The following is a 26,491-nucleotide window of genomic DNA, read 5'->3' as shown; positions in this document are numbered from 1 at the left end:
AGTTGACATCCATAAATTCTCTTCCTAATGTGTATCACTTTTAAATGCCTTTTAAAGACTTAAGCAGTAAATGCATTAAGTATACAAATGTAAACAATATTTAGATTTCCTCAATCCTCAATCTATTTTTCAGGCTCTGCTGGACGAAGGTTCCGGCATAGGAAACGATTCATGGCCATTCCAAGTCCAATCATAGCTGTGGAATGGTGGAGAGTAAGTTGAATTATTTGATCATAAATACAGTTACACAGTAATAATAAGGTCTTGCTGTTGAAGAAATTGTTTTCAAATAGCTGAGAGCCAAACCCTATCACACAGCCCCCACCTGACCATGGAATCAATGACGTCACAGATCAGCACATTACTGCTGTCAACACACAGAAGAAAGACCTCTCCCCATTTTTTCATTGATCCTTTGTGTATTAATAATTATAATGAATATTTCTTGTGACAAATTGTGCCTACGGTTTGTGTTTTCAAAATTTCATATGATTTACGCCATAGCATAATGATTTAACACCTGGTGGTGGTTTTCACCATGGTTATCTCAGGTGTTGTGTTGTTTCAAGTAGTCAAGCTTTTTCGTGGCATGCATTCTGTGTTCTTTTGTATTGCCTGGTACTTCATTATTTGATTCTGGCAATAATATTTTTTATTAAAGTGGTGTTGTTTTGCGTTCTTTGCGTAAATGTGGGGACGCATTGTGACTACACTCTGCTTCATTGCAGATAACATGCCATCTTGTAGCAAGTGTCGCCGTAATAAATCGGCGTGGGATCTCCATCCCTTGGGCCTACATTGCACATCCCTGTGCTCCCGGTCAGCCAAACATAAAGACTGTCTCCCGCTTTCCCCCACAGCTCTTGACCATTACCTACGAGAATCTTGGAAGCGAAAGTCCCAGCATGCCCATAAACTGAAAGACCGTGTCAGGAAAATGTCTGAAGTATCTGAGCCTACCACCCCCTAGCCACGTCACCTGTCTAGTGTCATCAGCAGCCGTGGCCCCTACCACCTCCATCGTCATCTCTACACAGGCGCCTATGCTTGCTACCACAACCTCCATCTACTCAACTATGGCCGTGATGATGATGCTGGCGTGGCGCCAGTAGATCACTCTATGCCACTACAGCAGATGTACCAGTTTCCCACAGCACCTATGCAGTTGATGCTGTCAGTGCCTCCGGGCTTGGGACACCCTATCTATCAATAAATGCCTCCACAGCCTTACCAGACCCCTTACATGGACTCCACTATCTGCAGCTGCTGCTACATCAGTCCATGCCGCTGTACCCGGTGCCTTCAGCTTAGACCATGGCACCTCTAGCCTCTCTCCAAGCGCCTCCACAAGCATTTGTGCAAGCGTCTTTTCAGACGCCTCCCCTGGCGTCTTCCCAGCCATCTCTACTCGCACCCCTACAGCTGCCCTTACACACACCTAGCATGAACACGTGAGGCTCGTCTACAGCCAGATCCTCTTGATCACGTGACTCGGCTTTTCGTGGCTATTCTTCACAATGCAGTGGAAGCAAGGCGTCTCGGTCTAGATGTCGTTTTAGGAGCCGCTCTCCAGTTTGACGCTCTTGGGTCTACTGGTCCGACTCCTTTCTCCTTTCTACCATCTTACCAGAGATCGGTGTTGGACAATGACTCTCTACATGTTCTGAACGAGGTGGCGGACTGGATTGCGGCAGTGGCTCCTTCCCTTGGTTCAGGCGTGGACAAGAAATATATGGGCTAACCCAACTTCTGTCCTACCTGACCCTACGATTAAGGACATTGTTACAGCTCTTGACGAGGATTTCGCCAAGTTGTCTCTCACACCCTCGTTCAAGGCGCCCAAGTAAAAGAAGGAGGATTTCCTGGTACATTCTTTTGACATCGCCGACCATGCCCACCCGCTGGACGAGGATATCCACCGTATGACAGGTCCTAATTGCTCTACCACTATTCGTGTTCCCGACAGCAACTTATGTGGAGACTGAACTCAGACACTCCTTCAAGCCTCTATAAGTCATGGCCGCCTCCAGAGCCATAGGTCAGGACCTCTCAGAGGATAATCCCAACCGATTGGACCACCTTACCACTGTCGTGTTGTACCTCCAGCTGCAGGTGGAACATATGTCATGCACGCTGCTCTGGTTGAGATAACGACTACGTGTCACCTGGGCTACCTTGGGCTCATGAATTGGGACCTTTCTCTTCAACAAACATGTCTCCAAGACCCACACCCGGGTATCAGCCTTCCAAGTTGTGCACTTATCAGCCTATACAGGATTTACTTCAATCAAGAGGACGGGACTCCTCCTCTTCCTCTTCCTCTTCCTACCAGCCCTGCCGAGACCGCTCCAAGGGAGGAAGCAGAGATGACAAGGCCTAGAAGTGAAGCGACAGGCACAAGCAGCTCTGACCTCCCACCCCTTGTTGTTCCAGTTGTAGGTGGGAGACTGGGATGATTCTGGCAGAATTGGGAAATCCTGGTGGACCCATACGTCACCAACCCTTGGGTTCAAACTCACAGAGAGACGACCAGCCTCTAATGTTGTCACCCATAGCAGACACCTACATCCCTACTCAACAGCAGCTCCTGGGCTCAAACATCGGCCACGCTGCTGCCCGAAGAGGCAATAGAGATTGTGCACTTCCCAGCCATAACACACGTCTTCTATTTGCCAATATTCCTTGTACCCAAGAAGGACTCAGACCAATACCGAATGATCCAAAATCTTGCCACCTTCAACTAGTGCTACCTGGCTTGTCACCATACTTCCAGATGACCATTCTCAGGCTACTCCAGCCCAGGATACAAGCTCACAACTCTCTTTTCAGCCTGGACATCCAGGACGCATACCTCCTTATCCCGATCCATCCCGACTGCCTCCTGAACCACCAGGAAAGGCCACTCTCCTTCGTCACAGTGATTTTACACAACGTCTCCTCCTCCTACTGGGATGGATAATCAATCTCTGGAAATCAGAGCTCACACGGTCATTCTGTCTCCAATACATTGGAGGCCACTTTTAAACCGACTGAGACCTCATCTCTGTGCCCACGGACAGGTGGCACTGAATACAACTCCACCCTGCACTCCACCAGTGACGCACCCTGCGCCAGTGGCAGGTGCTCCTGGGCATCCTAACATCAGGACCTGACCTCCAATAAAGATGTTCCATATTACCTACATCAGATGCAAAGACCACCTCAAACCTCATCTCCGGTGGGGGACCGTGGAATCGAACGTCTTAGATGGCGTCTCCTTGACAGAGCTTATGACCTTGTTACACCTGTCTTCAAGGATGGGGACGCACCTGGAGGGTCAAGTCGCCTTGGGGCTGTGGTCTGCTGCTCAACAGCTATGTCATATCAACAACCTCATACTGGAGGCACTCATACTGGCTCTCGATCATTGGAAGCAAACCTTCCAGCGCGCATGGATTACCATCTCGACGGACAACATCACCATGGTCTGGTTCTCCGGAATCAGGGAACGACTCACTCCCACTCGCTCCTACAGCAAACATTCTGGTTCTTCAACCTGATCGATCAATTGGGGCTCCTGTTCTGGGTCCAACACCTCCTCGGCTGTTGCAGCATTCTGTCAGATGCCCTCTGCAGGCCGGACAAAGTCGCTCCCACAGAGCTCAGCCTCGCCTGTCCAAACATAGACCTGTTTGCCACCAGCCAGAACTGCCAGAACTACCAGAACTACAGGCTTGGGCATAAGACGATTTCAGTGTCCCCTGGATGGACTAAATGCATCTGCTCTTCTGCCGCCAGTACTCCTTCGCAGGGTCATTCAGAAGATCAGGTCGACAGAGCCTTGATCTGACTTTGGTTGCACCTTGGTAGCCAGCAAGAGGTTTGTTCATCGATCTCTCCAGCACACAGACTGGCTGAATCGGCTGGTTCATCCACCCAGTAAACGACCACATCCGGCACCAGACAAGTTACATCTACACATCTGGTCCATCTTCCAAGGGCCCTTAGTGCCAAGGATTACTCGGTTAGGGCAGTGAGAGATATTGCCTTAGCGCATAGGCTGTCTACCAGAAATCTGTACGACTGAGAGTTTTTGTAAAGAAAAACAACAGGACCCCATCTCTGTGTCTCCTCAATTTCTGGTCGAGTTCCTTCTCCTCCTGCGTCACAAGCAGGAAAGCACTATCACAACATACACTGTAGCCCTCAATTCTGTCTTGGCAGTTCCGGAAGATAAAAAAGATGACAACCCGGAACTACTTCACTCCGCTCGACTGGGAAGACCAGAAGGCTAAATCAGCGAGATCAACCCACTGAATGTTACGTGTGTCAGGTTCGAGCAGGGAGCACATGAAGCGGTTCACCACGGACTGTGCTGGGACTTTATTGCCAAGAATCAGCTCCCAGGACAGCCTGACAGGTCCTTCCTCATCCCTCCCCTCTAGTTGATATTTTGGGAGCTGAGGATGAGCAGGAGCTCCTATGTCTGGTGAAAGCGCTGTGGTGTTTCATTCGCCATTCCAAGGATCATTGTAGACAATGCCGCCATCTCTTCATTCCAGTATCAGTAACATTGTAGGTGGAAGTCAGCTGCAAATCCATCACCCTTTGGCTTCAAGCCATCATCTTACAAGTCTAAGAGGCTTCCCAGCAACTGCTCGACACACGCCGTTATTGAAGGCTGTTTCTACTGTGTTTGCCAGTCACTATCTGTGAGATGTCACCTTAGAAGATGTAGAAGGCACTCGAAACTTTGGCCCTTTGGCCCAGCAGGTCACCACTACAAGACGTCACTGATGCCTCTATGTATCCAGAGCTGGCTTTGTGACCTCTCTGGTGCGTGTCACCTCTGACGAGAAGGCGACATGCTACATGCATTAGGCTCGGTACCTCAGTTCTAGATTAAAAATTCATTTATCTCCTATGACTGCATCGATACCTGGATTTCACGCATACCTCACTCCCTCCCTACCTGTCAACAGGGATGGTCGCTCGACACCAGACTTCACCTTCGCTGATTGACTGATGGGTTTTGGAGTGTTTTGAGGGAAGATCACTTCTAAAGGTATGCCCTACACCGATCTGTTGGATAGAGATGCATTAAGGAATAATGCAGGATAAGAGAAAACATCCAGTAAAATCCTAGACCCTGTCGCAAAGCTTCCTCCCCGTGATGCCTTCAGATGTTCCACTTTTTAGCAATAATGTGCTGACCTGTGACTACATCATTTCCGTGGTCATGTGGGAGCTGTGTGATAAAGTTGGGCTCTCAGCGAGTTGAAACAACCTCTTCTTCAGCAACACCTCACACAGCTCTTTCTCTCTGTCAAGAACAAGTAGTAGATGCATTAAGGAGTAACGCAGGATCAGTATGCAAATAGAAAAAATATCTAGGATTTTACTATAATTTTTTCAAAACTGTAAGTTTTTAGTTTAGTTTAGTTTAATAGACGTATGAAAATTATGAACGAATTGGGAACACATTACGATTGGTAATGAAGTACGGCAGTAGATGGAGGAAGATAAGGGAAAGATGGGAAATTTCAAAGTTGACTTTTTTGGATATGTAGTGCATAATACCACCATGATTTGCTTTCACTTGGACATTTAACACAAGGGAAAATTCCAATATATACAAAATATACAATTTTGTATATTTGGTATTTCCAAAATATACAATTTTGTATAGTTGGTATATCCAAAAATATACAATTTTGTATATATGGATAGATTTTACCACTGCTTCATTGATTTTCTTCAGACCGTAAATAGGTATTTTGGGGGGTTTGAAAATATTAGTAATGTTGCCGAACAGTATTATTGCAAGTGACAATAATACGTTAATACTTTTTTCATTATGGCAACTATATTTGGAGTGTTATGAAATAATTTGTATTTCTTTATGTTGACAGCATTTTACATAAGAAATAGAACATTTGTGCAGATTTTAGTAACAGATCAATAATATAAATAATACCGCTGTCTTAACTAGATCGCGGTTTGAAAAAGCACTGTTTGCATAACGAAAGGCTGTCGCTGTTTTAACTAGGTCGGGGTTAGAAAAGCACTGTTTGTATAATGAAAGGCTGCCGCTGTCTCAGCTTAATTGGGGTTAGAAAAGCACTGTTTGTATAACGAAAGGCTGCCGCTGGTTTAACTAGATCAGGGTTAGAAAAGCACTGTTTGTATAGCGAAAGGCTGCCTCTGTCTTAACTAAATCGGGGTTAGAAAAAACACTGTTTGTATAGCGAAAGACTGACGCTGTCTTAACTAAATCGGGGTTAGAAAAGCACTGTTTGTGTTACGAGAGGCTGTCGCTGCCTAAACTAGAATAACCAAAAAACGGAATAGCAAGAGAGTAGCCTTTTCGCGATTGTCATGATCATTGCAAAATAATAGATAAAAAGTCTATTAATTTAAAATTGTACAAGGAAACATATATATGGGAAACACTTTGTTGGAATAAATTCCTATTATATTATGTTCACGACATTAGTTCTGGATTTTTCAAAATAAAATTTAATATAATTGTTTCTGTGATTTCATGTAATGGTGATTCTAAATATAAAATATTGGTTGATATTGTTTGACAAACAGTTGTATACGCCGTCCATTGTGATACTTCTACTTAAGGATGTTTGTTAAGTCAATTGACATGCATTCATTGTAAACAAGGATCATTAGTGTGAAAGGATTACTAAGTTTGTCATCCAGTATAATGCACATCCTCGATTAGCATAATTAGAACAGAATTTGTAATTACAAATGTAGCTACATCCGGACTCCAGTTAATCAAGGCAGCTACATCAGTGGAGAGTGTGAGCAGCTGGAGAAGAGGAGAGCAACTCAATGTGATTTATGAATTAGTGGAATTTTAATAAATAAACGGACGCCTGTCGCAAAAATGCATTCGAACATTGAACACGCACAATCGCAGATATTTCTATCGTACATTTGAGGGTGAACGTGAACAAAGCCGTGCAGGATGCCTTACAGCGATTTGTCTTCAGAACCCACAGTGAGCTCAGGTGAGTTTATTAATGATGATATTTTCATTCATTCATAGATATGGCAATCATGAGCGCTGACACTATATGTGTTCGCAATAGACTAGACACATATTGATTCACTATATGACAACATCAAATCCAGTATTTGTTTAATGCAACAGGTTTAAAGCATTCAAAATTGTGCATTATTATAAAATACAATGTGTGTCGCTTCCTCTTCCATGTCAAATACATTAATGATTTTTTTTAAATATAACTTAATATTACTATGACTTTTACATTATAACCTTAAATTATGGCGTCTTGCATGTCGAGCCAACAAACTATTGTACATATTGGAATTTTTGTTTACTGTGTTTGCGGTGGGGTCCAGACAATTCCCCAAATGGACAATTCCAAATACTACTGCGTAAAATATTAATGCCGATTTGGAGAAAATTACCAAATGGATGAAAGCAAGTAAAATTGAATCCAGAGATAAAACAGAAACTTTTCTATTTCACGTTAAAGTCTTCCCAAGTGCAAAACCTAATCTTAAAATGAAAGGAATTAATATTTATGACTATGGGAAAAATATTTCAGTCAGATTCTGATATTGACGATAGAGTTAAAAAGGGAAGCCCTGTGATTAATTGCCTCAGAAGTCTTAGATACCTTTCTGGTGTCCACCGCCATGAACCATACTCACACACTCAGTTAAATAGCTTCTTTCACATACATCGTTAGAAGTTATGTTCAAGCATATAATGCCCATATTTTGGATAATTGTACCAAGAACAAGAATTAATCCTAGAATGTTTACACTAAGATTCATTTCGGACGCTGAAATAATGCCGATGAGACGTTAAATTTTAACTTTTTTTTAACGACTATACAGACTATTTGTGGGGCGATAAGGGGTACAGGCCACGAGAATTTATAGAGAAAGCCATTACACCTTTTTACAAGATGTAAAACATCTTTGCTGTTAGTGATTACATTTATAGAAATCGAACCAATATACAGGCTATATGTTGTAGAACAGAATTCTATGCCAAGTCATTCCTACCTGATACCATTAATAATTGAAATAGTCATCTGATATAGAGGATTATTAAACTTGGACAGTGTTACTTATATACAGTTAAGCCATGATACCAGATTTTGTCACATAATCCTTTATTGCCTCGGACTCGGTTGTAGTGATATAAACTTCCATCGGCTTAAAAGACAATATATTAAGAAACGATTCGCCTTTCTATTCTAAAGGTTAAGTGAGTTTATATTCAGTGGTTTATGGGAAACAATTTGTCAATTTAGCTATTTTGAAATCAGTCAATGTACATCCTACATTCGGGTGGATTTGCACTAATGTAATAACTTTATATATTTTAAGAAAAGTATTAAGTATTAAACAGTTAAATAGCTTTTCTTAGTAATTGAACACCTTTCCATCGACCACACCAAACTGTTGACCAATCATTTTTGTTCTGTTTTAATGTATATATGATTTTTGTATATAGGAAGCTTGTTAGGGACTTTTGGGATATAAGAAATGACAGACTGCCATATTGTCTGAATGTCTTAACAATCACCGGAGGTGACCATGTAGACAGGATATTATTCGGGTTTCTGATAATTACTCCATGAGCATACTGGGTATTGGTGCTTGGGGATATTAAATGTAACAGTTTGTTATCAGAGGTGATTGATAGTGAACTTTTAATACCAGTTAGATATGATATCTATATGACTTCTTTCTGTTTGACAAAGGATTTAGGGTTTATGTGTGGGCAATCCTTTCACACTAATGGAAGAAAGTCACTCAACTAGTTCATGTATTCTACGTCAAATAAGATCAGAACACGTGTATAATTACAACATCTTCAGGATACCAATAACAACGAAATGTACAAATTAACAAACATGACCAACATTATTATTTCATGTTAATTTAGGTGTCATGCATGTAATTATAGCTATAAAAACGTATGTTTAATTTTTCAGTTTGTGTGAAGTCGGCCATAAATACAAGAAACAGTTGATTCTGAAATTCTTTAAAGGGGCACTGATCTAACGGACTGGTTGTTGCCTTTGTTATTGTTTTCCCCCCGTGAGTACCCGGATGATACGCAACGCAACTGAGCGTGACCAGAGACTGGGGTACCGTCTGCAAGGACAGCTAAATAAACTTGGAGGCTGGAGGCAATATTTGTTTTACGCTTTTTTGCATAAACACTGATTGGTTAACTGTGATCTATAAAGATTTCGACAAAGGGCGCATGTTAATTCATTTCTTCAGCCTAAACAAACAGACAAAAAAAACAAGGGAGCTCATCGGATGTCGTCATTTGGAAATACCCCAGATGGTTATAGTTTAATCCTAAAAAAAATATCCATGCAGTGAAAGCATTTTCGGATTTCGGCTTGCGTCGATAATACGATTACTACTCCCTTGTTGTCATCCACGTTTTCTCGTATAACCCTACACTTGTGTATTTGTTGTCATTCACTTGATGCACAGTTAATGAATTTATTACAGGTACAGTTAGTGGTAGCACCACTTATATTACCTGACAAAGGTTCCCATTTGGCATTTATTGTGTCTGGGGTAATTATTCAATCTAAATCCAGGTTTGAAGTGAGGTGAAATGTGTGCATGTAATATGCACGTGGCAGCCCAGCAAGAGATGAATGATCAGTTGATTTACTTTTTTTTGTAAATCAACGGATCGTTCCTAGTCATCAAAGGATTAACAGAAAAAATGGTGATTGATTAATCACTGTTATCTTGCACAGTGGATATGTCAAGAGTGAGTGTTTACATGTTTAGGTTTACTAAAACAAAGGGAATACACTCATATCATGGCGCGAAGTGCCGATGTTAAAACAACATACTTTGTTCAAAGGGTTAACTGATAATACGTTGATTGATTGATCATTGTTATCTATCACTCAATGGAATTTTTAGGAACCGTGGACGCTATGAAAATAGTTGTCACGTGGGCTTTCTCAGCCGACCATTGAGACTTGACACCTATGTAAAACACCTGAAACAATCCAAGCGATCAGTTGAGAAACGAACACGGGTTATAATATCCCGAAACGATATATTTTAAAATATTTGATTGTTACTGAGACACGTGACATCGAATAAGTTTCTTTGTACAGCTGCAGACGAGTGGGATATTGTTCCTTTGTGTGGATATTCACGGATACATTCCTCGAACAAGGAAGCTGCCTAAAACTTATACACATAAATTTGGTAGGTTGTAATTATGATATCTGCATTTTGTTTTCCTTCATTTGAACCGATTCGTTCTTGTTTCTCTACGTCTTGGTTGGGAAATTCTTCAATGCGCGATAGACGTTGTTGTCACAGGTCTTTTCCTTTGTAAGCGTGTATATATTACCGTCAATTTGTAAAATGTGATTCTCTCAGGCAATTTATAAAATGTGTAAATATTTCAGTCATTTTGACTAAAAAGTCTGTCCAGATTGATCAAGACGATCAAAAGGGCCTACAAACATCACAACAGATTATTATGTAGGATTAAAAGCCAAACAACTTAGAAATGTACTTTTCAACGTTACATTTTCAGTCTCTTGGTGATGACATTAAACATCAAAATGATTGGAATTCGTTGTCATAATAATACAGATGGAAATGTCTTTCCGTCACTTTGTAAAATAACTGAATATTTAGACGTTTAATAAATTTGTTACACATTTGACAGTAAAAAAATATACACACTATAAAAAAAGAAATGCTCAGGTGAAATATTTACTTTGTGTTGCAAGTCAAAATAGTGTAAACGAAAATCGCAAAATTACCAAGCAAGTGACTTATCAAAACTTTGTCACCATTACCGATGATACTCACAAAGATACCTACATTTCCTTATTATCTCGAAAACTGTATTTCATTTTGTTGATCAATGTGACCATACGCCCTTATTACTACCCATAAAGTGACTAATGCGCTTACGAATGGCGCAGCAGAGGTCGCGAACTAGTCTAGATTTCTGCTATACATCCGGGTATTCACTGGGAAAAAACAATAACAAAGGCAACAACCAGTCCCGGGGAATTGCGTTAGATCAGTGCCCCTTTAATCATGTACTTTTAAGTATATTTTCCCAATATTATATTATCCCAGAAAGGGCAATTATATTCATGTTATATTTTTTCAGTCAATTTTTGAATACGAATCACGTAACATTTATGTTACTTTCATTGTATAAGACCAATGTTGTTGTTACAGACCCAGGGACTGACTAGGTTCATTACATGTCATAAAAGTGCCGGGACATAATGTGGTGGCAATACATTCTCTAATTAACACCTGTTACAAAGGGACGGGGCATTTGGGTTTGTCCTCAGGGAATGTGTTATGCAATTTGTGTACTCATGAAATAACGTTCAACAAGCTATGTACTTAGTCCGGTGATGTAGGATTGATGCATTCGTACTTCGTATAAATAAATGAATTACATTTTTTTTTCTTAATTGCCTGCAAAAAACACATAATGTCGGAAAGCACAAGTTAAATCCCTAAATACTGACTTCGTTCCTAAATAAATCACAACCCTCACTTATAATTATCACTGTGTAGATTATTTTATATTTTAATGATGTAAATCACGTACCTGTCACTTTTAATGTAGAATACGTCAGTCACTCAACCAGTTCCACTATTATTTTCCCAAAAGATCAAAGATTAAAAACAGTTATCAAGATTTGTTTTCCATATCTTTAGAAATACTTAATCTTTACATTGAAACTGCCATCTTGATGTATTATTCTGTATTGAATGACATTAGATATATGCTCCTATACTGCCGCTGATGTCTTAATTTGCGAGAATTAAACATTTGGTTTGCATCCAACCCTGTGCGTGCCAAATAATACAGCGTCAAGCTTTCAAAGCGCCAACTAAGTTTTCCAAAGTAGAAATTAAGCAAAATGAATATTTATCAAGTTTCCTTTTGCTAGAACATATGCATGCTGTTGTGGTTTTTCAAAAAAATCTTCGTTCTCTCTGTTGTTAACAATATTAAAACAACAAGTACTATAAAATATAATACGGAAATATATTACATATTATTTACACATCCGGCTGCTCACAATACAATGCTAGTAACCAATATTTGTGTCCCTGGGAGTGAATACCAATTAGACCAAGCCAGCTCTACAGACACTGACTCTCTCAAAGACAGCAAGGTACATTATACAGTTAATTGAAAACTGTAATCTCAAACATATCTAATGCTATTTCAACACTTTATCATATACTTAGCAGTTGAATATTCTGTATAATTGAAATTAATCCTCTATTAGTTTACAGTGACGATTCTTGCAGGCTATATAATGCAGGCACGGCCCGTTATGTATCATTCAATCTTTATCTTTCTCACTTTCTTATAAAAGCATAACGATCGATAATCTCTTGTGTTGCAGTGTGGAATGTTAATTTATTATTGTGACTAAGGCTTATACCCTTCTCCAGACATTAATTGATCACTCACCAACAACTGACAAGGGATTACTCCTCGTAAAGGCAGTACTAAGTGATACAGTATACTGCAGGTTAACTAGATTAATTAACTAATTGAGGTTAAATGAGATTGTTTACTTAGAGTGTGATGTCATCTGTTTGATGTCGAATTTCAAAGAGTGAATCTTCAAAAAGGGTAAGCATACCCAACACTACCGGTAGCACCTGCCATTCACAAATAGTGTTGTTCTAATACATCAAGCTATAATACTGACACGTTGCTTAAGGGTTATCGGAATAAATTTGAATTTGAATTTCACATATTTTCCTCCTGATACATGCATATGCATTATAAATTTGAAATGCAATTGTAAATAAAGTTGTTGTTTTTCTTCGGAAGAGTTGTAACCAAGTCCTTGGGATACGCCATTGCGACCTTCCCGTCCAGAAGAAACAGGTATGAGGACGCATTAAAGATAGCTCAGTTGATGTCCTCCGAGGAAAGTAACTATGACGAAGACGGCATAAAGATTTTTTACAGTACGACCAAAGAACTGCGAGTCCATGGAACTGCAGATGGCGAAGAGGCTGGCAGATGAGACATACATGAAGAAGCTGGACAGTCGGCAGCTTTCCCTAAGGCAAGACGTGTCCGTTGACCACCATCCCAAAACCCATTCCCTGACATGAAGAAGGATCTGTCATGGGTCAATACCGAGTATGGAATCCCTTGTGGTGTGGTGTGGTGTGGTGTGGTGTGGTGTGGTGTGGTGTGGTGTGTAACGTAATATATGTGGGTAGGTTAGTGACTGAATTTGCGGAGATGTGTGTTCGTGGTACTTCTTTGGGGGTGTGATGTGTATTTTGTCTTGTAAGCCAAAATGGTTGTTTAAATAGTGACACTTTAATAAACTATTCTTCTTCTTCTTCTTTTTGTTCATTGTCAAGATGCCGTGTATAACTTCCTAGACTGCTGACAAGAGTTATCATTTTTTATCTTCAAATACCACGATGTGCCCACTGATACCGTCATTATGTTGCGATATATTATATGATTGCTTTGTATAACATCGGCATGCTGTTCTCTTTCATTGGGACTGGATTCTTTGCGCAATAGCCAGAGTATCTCACTGTTGAATATTTTTTTATCATTTGCATTTACATAAGTAAAGAAAATATCAATTTAATCTGAATACGTCAATGTGTCAATTTCTTGTTAAAAAAAGTACAGGTATAAGTATTCATATTCGACTTCTTATCATTTGTATTTGTAAGAATTTTTGAATTTTCTTGCGCCTGTTGTACATTACATTTACGGTCGTAGTTTGTTGATTTTGCTAACGATATTAGGCTGAGCCCCTAGAAATGTTTTAAACATTTGATTGCATTTTAAGCAATTTCGTACCGTTTGGATAATATTCATACCAACAAATGTAACAGAGGCAAAAGTCAAATAAACAAAGATGGCGGATGCATTAAAATTTCGGAGTTAAATCAGTACTTTTAAAAAATCAGGAATAGAACCTGGGTTCCAGCCACTAATGCCTACGTCCACTTTTGCCTACAGTTTCTATTGCCTACAAAAACATAAAGCAGTGTGGAATAATGCCTACACAATGAAAACAACATACCCATGCTAGGAATGAACTCTTCCAATATTAGATTTCTTTGAAATCAGCAAATATCTGCTGGTGTATACTATAAGAACTAATGCAATGATGCAGAAATCATAAATTATTACTGTTAGTGTTATGGCAATGTGAAATAAAAAGTGACTTCATACAATTTTCTGTCTTTTGTCGCCTATAGGCATTATTCCACGAAAGTGGACTTGTCCAGTTAGAGGTTGGGTATAGCACTGATAGCAGGTGTCGCTGAAAATCACTGGTGAATGACTTTGTTTATTGTAGACTGTAGGCATTAGTGGATGTAGGCATGAGTGGACGCCGCCGCCACCTGGGAGCAATACTGCCACAAACGTGCAATGTCCCTTTTCCCACGTTGAAGCATATTGAGAAAAGCTTACCTTTGTACTTACTTACCTTTTGTAAAACATAAGACATTAATACAACATATATCCCCGTGTTATGGGTTTTCGGACGCTGAATAAACATTCATAGTTTTTTCACATGAACAACTGTAAAACATCTCATTTACTTATAAAAGACAACTTTATCATAAAAAAAGTCATCATTGGAGTATTAACAATTTTGTGTGACGCCACCCCCCCAGTTATAGTGCAAGTATTCATGATAGAAAACGTATGATGTCCAGAAACTTAAGATCCCATGATTGTGTTATGAATAATAATAAAGGCATGTTTGATGCTGAAGGCTCTGATCGAAAACAGGACAATCCGCCACGGTTGTCTAGCAACACGATATTTTCGGATTATTTTTAAAAAAAAATCTTTGATTTTATTTTGAAGAGGATTTTTCCAAGGACTGCCGTTTTAAAAAAATGTGATTTTCCGCGTTCCGCCGAGACTTGACATTATAACAATGTATAACCTACAATTAAACCGACAGCTCAGAACAAACCAAATTCAACACTTTTAAGTAATGATAAAATAGTTTTCATCCTCTGTGCAATCCACTCTGTTGGCTAATCTGCTATGTGCACGAGAACATGTTACAAATCACATCGCGGCCTCCCCGTACAAACGAATCCAAGCTCAGCACAAATCGATTTCAACACTTTCAATACAGAAATCACCGCCAATGCAATCACCCCCGACAGCTAATCCTCTCTGTGCATTTGACCATTATGTCTACTCACATACCAAGCACCGCGCCAGGAAAAGTACCAGACGCCTCAATCGCTTACCTGTCAATATCATTGTAAGGAGAGTATGTACCCCCGCTAACAGTGTGGAGTACTAATTAAACATTCCAGTTATGTTACACGCCACTATATCACTTTTTTTGGAACTTGCTAATACTATTTTACACATACAAAACAATTATAGAACAACACATAGCAATTATCCCCCCTTTACCAACATACACAAAGAAACACAGTGCTCAACTTAAAACACTTCATTTTGCACATATATAATAATTATACACGAATACATAAAATTATCTCCCTTTACAAATATATACAAAGAAAACAAATTTGGATACATTATATATACAAAATTGTATATTTTTGTATGTGTCATATATACAAACTTGTATATTTTTGTATATATCATCATTCCAATCTTGTGTATGCTTTGGAAATATCATCATTCCAAAGCATATACAAGCTTGTATAGATGGATTTTTTTGCAGTGTAAGTTTAATTTTTCTCTCTCAGATTTGACTAAATGTATCTAGGAAAATCTAATCAAATCACAGTTATTTTCCTCAGTTTATTTGCCAATGAATTTATTAGCAGGTAGCAGTCTCACAACTATGAACATTATGTTAAGTTCTTCAATGTGGTCAGCTAAATGTTGAAGTGATTCCAGGTTAATGTGTTTCATTGGAAATAGAAATATTGCCACATTCAAGCATCAGACACATTTGAGGAATGAGGCTGATTCTGATTTGGCATGCAGTGTGAATCTTTTATGACTGAAATAATTGCATTCTTGCACTTTTCTTGAGGTGTTTGGCTACTGATAAAGAATGTGTAGAAAGGAAATTTATAATTATGGGACTTGCAAACCTGTTACAATCTAACTGTATATAACTCCCGAGTTGTTAGTGCAGCCAACATGCAAAGTGAGTATGTTTGAAAAACATTAGGACATAAATATCAGCTGCAACATACTGTATTTTCTTGATAATAGGGCGCAGCCAAGCATAATACGCTTCCTCCGTGAAGTTTTTGGAAAATTTTTTTTTTCAAGTATTATGTGCAGTATAAAAACTACATTGCATCCTGTCAGGTAAATTCAACATGCAGTATTAGATCAGATAGACTGGCACAAGTTGTCTCAATAGTGTATAAAATAACATTTACATGGCAACTTAGCAATGACAAAAAACAGAAATGAAAAAAAAGAACATGAAGCCAGTGTACCTGTTGTTCAATGTTACACATGCCCGGCCAACGATGCCCTTCTACAGCAATGCAATATGTAACACATTAGGAGTCCCATCTTAAAAAGGGTGCACCCATTGCAAACTCACAGTTTGGAAAATAATAATCCAATGAAAAATGGAACTATTCTGAAGGTTATGCAAAACAGTGTTCATTAAGGGAGATGGGGGCATGGGAGGTACCTCACTCCTAAGCTCCTCACATTGGACATTAATGTGTGAAGTTAACATTGGTGTGTAGATCACGTCCCAGCTCTATCTAACATGGTGGCCTCCGGGGAAGTGTAAATTGTGATGTTTTCCATGTAATAATTCTTATGCTTGTTAACATACAAATGTACCAAGTGATTTAATCATTATTTTAGTGTGGTTGTTTGTCATGCACTTCATGTTAATTTTCACTAGAATGTCCCTTTAAGTATAGTGTTATATAATGTCACAAACATTCAACAGTAAAGCCGTCAATTCTTGTCTGATTATAGTGCTACGTAACGTTGCAAACATTCAACAGTAAAGCAGTCAATTCTTGTCTGATTATAGTGCTACGTAAAATTGCAAACATTCAACAGTAAAGCAGTCAATTCTTGTCTGATTATAGTGCTACGTAATGTTGCAAACATTCAACAGTAAAGCAGCAATTCTTATCTGATGATAGTGCTACGTAATGTTGCAAACATTCAACAGTAAAGCCTTCAATTCTTATCTGATTATAGTGCTACGTCATGTTGCAAACATTCAACAGTAAAGCAGTCAATTCTTGTCTGATTATAGTGCTACGTAATGTTGCAAACTTTCAACAGTAAAGCTGTCAATTCTCGTCTGATTATAGTGCTACGTAATGTTGCAAACATTCAACAGTAAAGCAGTCAATTCTTATCTGATTATAGTGCCACGTAATGTTGCAAACATTCAACAGTAAAGCTGTCAATTCTTGTCTGATTATAGTGCTACGTAATGTTGCAAACATTCAACAGTAAAGCAGTCAATTCTTATCTGATTATAGTGCCACGTAATGTTGCAAACATTCAACAGTAAAGCTGTCAATTCTTGTCTGATTATAGTGCTACGTAATGTTGCAAACATTCAACAGTAAAGCAGTAAATTCTTGTCTGATTATAGTGCTACGTAATGTTGCAAACATTCAACAGTAAAGCAGTCAATTCTTGTCTGATTATGGTGCTACGTAATGTTGCAAACATTCAACAGTAAAGCAGTCAATTCTTATCTGATTATAGTGCTACGTAATGTTGCAAACATTCAACAGTAAAGCAGTCCATTCTTGTCTGATTATAGTGCTACGTAATGTTGCAAACATTCAACAGTAAAGCAGTCAATTCTTATCTGATGATAGTGCTACGTAATGTTGCAATTAAGCTAAGCATACACTTAAATATGGCAATGAACAGACAAAATGGAGCATTGTGAGTATGATAGAGGGGAGTGGGGATGTCCGTATCTCAAGTTGTCGGACTGGTGGTCGTAGAAGGTACTCTTAGTTGATAAGTGGCAAACTATTAGATCTAATTTTGATGTTAAACGGAAATGAATATTTGTCCATTATCGAAAATCTTTAAGGCAGTGCAATTGTTGATAAGTCATACAAAGACATTTGGCTAACACTTTAATGTAAATATACTAATCTCTCTTTTGTACATTTCTTTTATATCTATGCACTCATCTTCTTTTCTGTTTTCCTTGTATATGATTTACTGTACAAGCTTTCGTATATACCATGGAGAGGGAGTCCTAAGTTGGATAACTTGTTCCCAATCCATTTTAATCTGAATAAAATATTTTTTACCCTGATCACTTGACCGATTATCAGTTTTGCTCACATCCAACTAGTGCTCATACAAGGATATATTAACGATTCCTATCGGCAGATCAGGACAAGACACAGATGTGTCAGAATGCCATCTTCCTGATTCAAAGGTTGTCTCATCTTGGCTTTCTGGTTCAGCCAACCAAGTCTGAGCTGAAGCCTAAAACTGATACAGAATATATATATCAGAGCCAGATTTCCACTGGACAGAGGCATCATTTTTCCACCAGTAGATTGTTGTATCAAAATGTTCAACACGAATACTGATGTTGCAGATCCAACTGTAACCTTCCATTCAATGGTGGGTGTCCTTATTAGGGAATCTGACGTCTCTGCAAGGGGGAGACTTCGCCTTCACTCCAAACAGACCTTGAGATATTCAGTCAGTAAACATCCCTCCTACGCTTTTTGATCCAATGAGTTAGTGGACATGCCGGGAGTATGTTCTGACTGGCATTTCAATTGTATACACTGACAGTGTGATTTGAAAGATGGAGGACATGGACTGCATGACCATTCCCATAGCACCAGTTTGGCGAACTCTAAATTGGTTTCCCACTATCTTACCATTAGTCATGGAGGAACCAATCCCACTACCAGAATGTTAAGATCTCCTTCTACAACCTAAAACAGACATAATATACTGTAACCTACACGCTCTCGATATTCATCATCTGCTCGGTTACTACCTGCAGCAACAGCCTTGGAAGATTGGTGAATGTGTTTGTACCATACAGTGTATGAGATGTAGGCCAGGTCACAGGTTAATCACAGGTAATCACACTCAGAAGTCACGGGAATGATGTCAAGACCAATGGAAGTGAAGTCACAAACAGAAGTGACATCATCAGCCCCGGAAGTGACTTCATGTGACAATGGATGCCTAGTTTTGGTCTTGAAATCAACCAGAAGAGCACCATTAAGCACCCCAAATATACTGGATTTAGAAGGAAATATGATGGATAGAAATCATGGAATCGTCTGAAAATTTCCTCTTTTGAAATCCAATAGTCTTATTTACCCTAGATGTCGAAACCCACCAATCCCATGTGTATATTCTGGCAATGATGTAATAGAGGTTGGGTATTTGCAATAATTACCAGACAATAGTTATTGTTGATAATTCAAAGAATACTACATCTATTACATCAGGAGTAATTCTACACAGCTCCCAAATAATCTGCTTCTAGTTGTAGATGTTGGAAATAAGTGAGGTTTTCCTGCCTGGTGCATGCACACGATGCTTGGGAAGGGAGATACTCTTAGTGGCACAACAAATCATGGATAGTTAATGTTTTAATTAGTCACAATGATAACTACTGTTTGATAACCCTGATTATATACTGGCAGAAAAAACAATTCCTGTGCATCACTGACTATCATGGGAAATAATGAATAAACGCAAACAAAGAACTGTTTTGAAATAGAACAATATGTAGAGGTCCATGAAACATGAATTCATGACGGTGTCAACACATGTATTCTGTTGTCTCAGGCTGAAAATAGCATGGGTTCAATTGTCGCTGGCAAGTCAGTATCGGGTATGACACAATTAACAGTGACACAAGCTTGACAATGGCACCTCAATGATGACACAAGATGTGATGTCCATGGGTCTGAAGGAACGTGAGGACTTATAATTGGATGTACAGCTGTACGTCATGGTCATTTGTTATGCTGTCATTCTTGCAGTCTGAAACTGGTTTTACAGGTGAACCAGACGGGCATGACAATCTTGCGGATGTGAAATTACTCGTGGACGGCGAGAACATGGTCTGTCCCTGGTGTTGCCAATCTGTTGGTACTGAACCAGAGTGACTGTATCATCTGTATGGTGTTATTATGAACTAAAAAAAGCCTGGTAAATTCAAACATTACTTTTATACGCAACCGTTTATTTTCAGATAGATGTGGCAAAACGATTGCATGTCAACGAAAAGTGTGACAGATGTCTTACTCATGGTATTTTATACATACAGTTCAGGGTCATCATGAATAATCATGACAAAGTGTCTGTACCTGGTACATGTAATTATGCATGATTCTGAAAAATCTGTGGCAATATTATTTTAATGGGATTTTTTATGGTGTACAGGAATTATTTTTCTGCTAAAATATTAACTGTTATCATTAATAATATTTTGAAGTCTTTCTCTGAGGCTTATCTTTCTAAATGGAGTATTACATTTCAGATATGTCTTGATGAAGCACAGATGGTCGAGTGCACAACAACTAAGGTAGGAGTTTGTAATGTCGGTGTAGGAGTCAGTGATGTGTCTCAGTGTAAAAGTCAGTGATGAGTGTCAGTGTAACAGTCAGTGATGTGTGTTACTGTAGAAGTCAGTGATGTGTGTCAGTGTAGAAGTCAGCATTGTGTGTTAGTGTATACGTCAATGATGTGTCTCAGTGTATCAGTCAGCGTTGTGTGTTAGTGTATAAGTCAGCATTGTGTGTCAGTGTAAAAGTCAGTGATGTGTGTTACTGTAGAAGTCAGCGTTGTGTCTCAGTGTAGGAGTCAGTGTTGTGTGTTAGTGTATAAGTCATTGATGTGTCTCAGTGTAGGAGTCAGCATTGTGTGTCAGTGTAGAAGTCAGTGTTGTGTGTTAGAGTATAAGTCAGCATTGTGTGTTTGTGTATAAGTCAGTGATGTGTCTCAGTGTAGAAGTCAGTGTAGAAGTCAGTGATGTGTGTCAGTGTAGGAGTCAGCGTTGTGTGTTTGTGTAGAAGTCAGCGTTGTGTGTTTGTGTATAAGTCAGCATTGTGTGTTTGTGTATAAGTCAGTGATGTGTGTTAGTGTATAAGTCAGCGTTGTGTGTTTGTGTATAAGTCAGCGTTGTGTGTTAGAGTATAAGTCAGCGTTGTGTATTAGTGTATTAGTCAGCGTTGTGTCTCAGTGTAGGAGTCAGCGTTGTGTGTTAGTGTAGGAGTCAGCGTTGTGTGTTTGTGTATAAGTCAGCGTTGTGTGTCAGTGTAGGAGTCAGCATTGTGTGTCAGTGTAGGAGTCAGCGTTGTGTGTCAGTGTAGGAGTCAGCGTTGTGTGTCAGTGTAGGAGTCAGCATTGTGTCTCAGTGTAGGAGTCAGCGTTGTGTGTCAGTATAAGAGTCAGCGTTGTGTGTTTGTGTATAAGTCAGCGTTGTGTGTTTGTGTATAAGTCAGCATTGTGTGTTTGTGTATAAGTCAGTGAGGTGTGTTAGTGTATAAGTCATCATTGTGTGTTTGTGTATAAGTCAGCGTTGTGTGTTAGAGTATAAGTCAGCGTTGTTTATGAGTGTATTAGTCAGCGTTGTGTGTCAGTGTAGGAGTCAGCGTTGTGTGTTAGTGTATAAGTCAGCATTGTGTGTCAGTGTAGAAGTCTGTGATGTGTGTCAGTGTTGGAGTCAGCGTTGTGTATTAGTGTATTAGTCAGTGATGTGTGTCAGTGTAGGAGTCAGCGTTGTGTATTAGTGTATTAGTCAGCGTTGTGTCTCAGTGTAGGAGTCAGCTTTGTGTATTAGTGTATTAGTCAGTGATGTGTGTCAGTGTAGGAGTCAGCGTTGTGTCTCAGGGTAGGAATCAGCGTTGTGTGTCAGTGTAGGAGTCAGCGTTGTGTGTCAGTGTAGGAGTCAGCATTGTGTCTCAGTGTAGGAATCAGCGTTGTGTGTCAGTGTAGGAGTCAGTGTTGTGTGTTTGTGTATAAGTCAGCATTGTGTGTTTGTGTATAAGCCAGCATTGTGTGTTTGTGTATAAGTCAGTGATGTGTGTCAGTGTAGGAGTCAGCGTTGTGTGGAAGTGTAGGAGTCAGCGTTGTGTGTTAGTGTATAAGTCAGCGTTGTGTGTTTGTGTATAAGTCAGCATTGTGTGTTTGTGTATAAGTCAGCATTGTGTGTTTGTGTATAAGTCAGCGTTGTGTGTCAGTGTAGGAGTCAGCATTGTGTCTCAGGGTAGGAATCAGCGTTGTGTGTCAGTGTAGGAGTCAGCGTTGTGTGTTTGTGTATAAGTCAGCATTGTGTGTTTGTGTATAAGTCAGCATTGTGTGTTTGTGTATAAGTCAGTGATGTGTGTCAGTGTAGGAGTCAGCGTTGTGTGGAAGTGTAGGAGTCAGCGTTGTGTGTTAGTGTATAAGTCAGCGTTGTGTGTTTGTGTATAAGTCAGCGTTGTGTGTTAGTGTAGGAGTCAGCATTGTGTGTTAGTGTAGGAGTCAGCGTTGTGTGTCAGTGTAGGAGTCAGTGATGTGTCTCAGTGTAGGAGTCAGCGTTGTGTGTTTGTGTATAAGTCAGTGATGTGTGTCAGTGTAGGAGTCAGCGTTGTGTGTCAGTGTAGGAGTCAGCATTGTGTGTCAGTGTAGGAGTCAGCATTTTGTGTTTGTGTATAAGTCAGTGATGTGTGTCAGTGTAGAAGTCAGTGTAGAAGTCAGTGATGTGTCTCAGTGTAGAAGTCAGCATTGTGTCTCAGTGTAGGAGTCAGCGTTGTGTCTCAGTGTAGGAGTCAGCGTTGTTTGTCAGTGTAGGAGTCAGCGTTGTGTGTCAGTGTAGAAGTCAGCATTGTGTGTTTGTGTATAAGTCAGTGAATTGTGTTTGTGTATAAGTCAGCATTGTATGTTTGTGTAGAAGTCAGCGTTGTGTGTCAGTGTAGGAGTCAGCGTTGTGTGTTAGTGTATAAGTCAGCATTGTGTGTCAGTGTAGAAGTCAGCGATGTGTGTTTGTGTATAAGTCAGCGTTGTGTGTTTGTGTATAAGTCAGCGTTGTGTATTAGTGTATTAGTCAGCGTTGTGTCTCAGTGTAGGAGTCTGTGATGTGTGTCAGTGTAGGAGTCAGCATTGTGTGTTTGTGTATAAGTCAGCAGTGTGTGTTTGTGTATAAGTCAGTGATGTGTGTTTGTGTATAAGTCAGCATTGTGTGTTTGTGTATAAGTCAGTGATGTGTGTCAGTGTAGGAGTCAGCGTTGTGTGTCAGTGTAGGAGTCTGTGATGTGTGTCAGTGTAATGTTGCACCAGGCAGGGATGTTGTGTGTCAGTGTTGTGTAGTGGTGCTCTAGCTAGAGTTGTATTGTGTCAGTGTAGTGTAGTGGTTCACTAGGTGGGGATGTGGTGTGTCAGTGTAGTGTAGTGGTTCACTAGGTGGGGATGTGGTGTGTCAGTGTAGTGAAGTGGTTCACTTGGTGGGGATGTGGTGTGTCAGTGTAGTGAAGTGGTTCACTTGGTGGGGATGTGGTGTGTCAGTGTAGTGTAGTGGTTCACTTGGTGGGGATGTGGTGTGTCAGTGTAGTGGTGCACTAGGTGGGGATGTGGTGTGTCAGTGTAGTGTAGTGGTTCACTAGGTGGGGATGTGGTGTGTCAGTGTAGTGTAGTGGTTCACTTTGTGGGGATGTGGTGTGTCAGTATGGTGTAGTGGTGCACTAGGTAGGGATGTGGTGTGTCAGTGTAGTGGTGCACTAGGTGGGGATGTGGTGTGTCAGTGTAGTTGTGCACTAGGTGGGGATGTGGTGTGTAAGTGTAGTGGTGCACAAGGTTGGGAGGTGGTGTGTCATAGTAGTTGTGCACTAGGTGGGGATGTGGTGTGTCAGTGTAGTTGTGCTGTAGGTGGGGATGTGGTGTGTCAGTGTAGTGGTGCACTAGGTGGGGAGGTGATGTGTCAGTGTAGTTGTGCACCTTGTGGGGATGTGGTGTGTCAGTGTAGTTGTGCTCTAGGTAAGGATGTGGTGTGTCGGTATGGTTTAGTGGTGCACTAGGTGTGGATGTGGTGTGTCAGTGTAGTGGTGCACTAGGTGGGGATGTGGTGTGTCAGTGTAGTTGTGCACTAGGTGGGGATGTGGTGTGTCAGTATGGTGTAGTGGTGCAGTAGGTGGGGATGTGGGGTGTCAGTGTAGTGGTGCACTAGGTGGGGATGTGGTGTGTCAGTGTAGTGGTGCACTAGGTAGGGATGTGGTGTGTCAGTGTAGTGGTGCACTAGGTGGGGATGTGGTGTGTCAGTGTAGTTGTGCACTAGGTAGGGATGTGGTGTGTCAGTGTAGTGGTGCACTAGGTTTGGGAGGTGGTGTGTCAGTATGGTGTAGTTGTGCACTAGGTGTGGATGTGGTGTGTCAGTATGGTGTAGTGGTGCAGTAGGTGGGGATGTGGTGTGTCAGTGTAGTTGTGCACTAGTTGGGGATGTGGTGTGTCAGTGTAGTGGTGCACTAGGTGGGGAGGTGGTGTGTAAGTGTAGTGGTGCACAAGGTGGGGAGGTGGTGTGTCAGAGTAGTTGTGCACTAGGTGGGGAGGTGGTGTGTCAGTGTAGTTGTGCACTTGGTGGGGAGGTGGCATGTCAGTGTAGTTGTGCACTAGGTGGGGATGTGGTGTGTCAGTTTAGTTGTGCACTAGGTAGGGATGTGGTGTGTCAGTGTAGTTGTGCACTAGGTGGGGATGTGGTGTGTCACTGTAGTGTAGTTGTGCACTAGGTGGGGATGTGGTGTGTCAGTGTAATGGTGCACTAGGTTGGGATGTTGTGTGTCAGTGTAGTGGTGCACTAGGTGGGGAGGTGGTGTGTCAGTGTAGTTGTGCACTAGATGGGGAGGTGGTGTGTTACTGTAGTGGTGTTCTAGGCGGGGATGTGGTGTGTTACTGTAGTGGTGTTCTAGGTGGGGATGTGGTGTGTTACTGTAGTGGTGTTCTAGGTAGGGATGTGGTGTGTTACTGTAGTGGTGTTCTAGGTATGGATGTGGTGTGTTACTGTAGTGGTGTTCTAGGTGGGGATGTGGTGTGTTACTGTAGTGGTGTTCTAGGTAGGGATGTGGTGTGTTACTGTAGTAGTGTTCTAGGTGGGGATGTGGTGTGTTACTGTAGTGGTGTTCTAGGTTGGGATGTGGTGTGTTACTGTAGTGGTGTTATAGTTTGGGATGTGGTGTGTTACTGTAGTGGTGTTATAGGTAGGGATGTGGTGTGTTACTGTAGTGGTGTTCTAGGTGGGGATGTGGTGTGTCAGTGTAGTGGTGTTCTAGGTAGGGATGTGGTGTGTTACTGTAGTGGTGTTCTAGGTAGGGATGTGGTGTGTTACTGTAGTGGTGTTCTAGGTGGGGATGTGGTGTGTTACTGTAGTGGTGTTCTAGGTGGGGATGTGGTGTGTTACTGTAGTGGTGTTCTAGGTGGGGATGTGGTGTGTTACTTTAGTGGTGTTCTAGGTAGGGATGTGGTGTGTTACTGTAGTGGTGTTCTATGTGGTGTTTTTATAGTTGCTCATGATTTTGTGTGATAGTTATCAAAAGTATTACTGATAGAGGCCTCTAAAAGAAACCTATGTTTTCTTTTAATATACAGACTGCAGAAATGGCCTTACGTCTGAGTGGTGTTAATCGTTGGTGTGTCACTGGTACTCCAATACAGAAGAGTGTACAAGGTAAGCTTTCTTAAAAATGGCAACTTACCATCAGTGACATTTATATCTACTTGGTGGAATATGTCATTAATGTTCTAGGTAAATAACGACAGGTAACTACAGGTGTTCTAGTGTGAGTTGTATTATTTCAGATTTGTATGGCCTGCTGCTGTTTCTTGGTATGGACCCTTACTGGGTACAACTGTGGTGGAACAGGTTGCTGTACCAGCCATTCAGCTATGGCATCACTCAGCCCATGTATGACACCCTGTCACAGGCACTGTGGCGCACAGCCAAAAGAGATGTGTTAGATCAGGTTTGTTGCTTGTTGTACTGTCTGTCCTGTGCTGACCAACATATACATGTGAATAGTAACTGTGGTCATCAGACAGCCCACAGTAAGGGACACGATCTCACCCACATTAGTTTAATTTTGAGTGACACCCACATAGGATCATGGTCACATATTCATTATGAAACATGATTCAAAGCCTAGGAAATTTAGGTTTAAGGCACGAGAAATCAAAGCCTTGGTGGTCATCCATCAAAGTACTCTACATGCCCACCAATGCTTTGGATAGCAGAACAGCATATGTTTACAGTGCTATACCTGAAGATCAATTGTTTGACTCTCATAATATGGGTGTGTGATAAAAAATATGAACAATATATGGAAAACTGAAATATTTACAGCAGTGTAAAGATTGACATTGATTTACACACTAGTAATGAAGGTAGTTTATTGAGGGGATGTACGAGTGCGAGTGTGTGAGTTCCAGCCAAACAGTATCATTAACTGCACAGTACTATGTCTATAGACAACAGTGTGAGTGTTTCTTTTGGGTGAA

The 26,491-nt window shown here is 40.5% G+C and overlaps 1 protein-coding gene across 3 annotated transcripts in view; it reads left to right on the top strand.

Moving 5' to 3' along the window:
* The window catches only part of LOC124114713 (E3 ubiquitin-protein ligase SHPRH-like), a 460,251-nt gene that overhangs the window by 139,978 nt on the left and 293,782 nt on the right, over positions 1–26,491 (top strand). For all 3 annotated transcript variants that reach the window (XM_046475414.2, XM_046475413.2, XM_046475415.2), the window contains exons 10-13: positions 134–213; positions 20,511–20,555; positions 25,586–25,664; positions 25,796–25,959. In XM_046475414.2, the coding sequence (XP_046331370.2) occupies positions 134–213; positions 20,511–20,555; positions 25,586–25,664; positions 25,796–25,959 (368 nt within the window). The remainder of the gene's footprint in view (positions 1–133; positions 214–20,510; positions 20,556–25,585; positions 25,665–25,795; positions 25,960–26,491) is intronic.

The sequence above is a fragment of the Haliotis rufescens genome, unplaced genomic scaffold (assembly GCF_023055435.1).
Source record: "Haliotis rufescens isolate VD_foot unplaced genomic scaffold, xgHalRufe1.0.p SCAF_5, whole genome shotgun sequence".
Classification (NCBI taxonomy): Eukaryota; Metazoa; Mollusca; class Gastropoda; order Lepetellida; family Haliotidae; genus Haliotis; species Haliotis rufescens.
The sequence above is the reverse complement of the archived record's forward strand: the minus strand, read 5'-3'. Positions and strand labels throughout refer to the sequence as shown.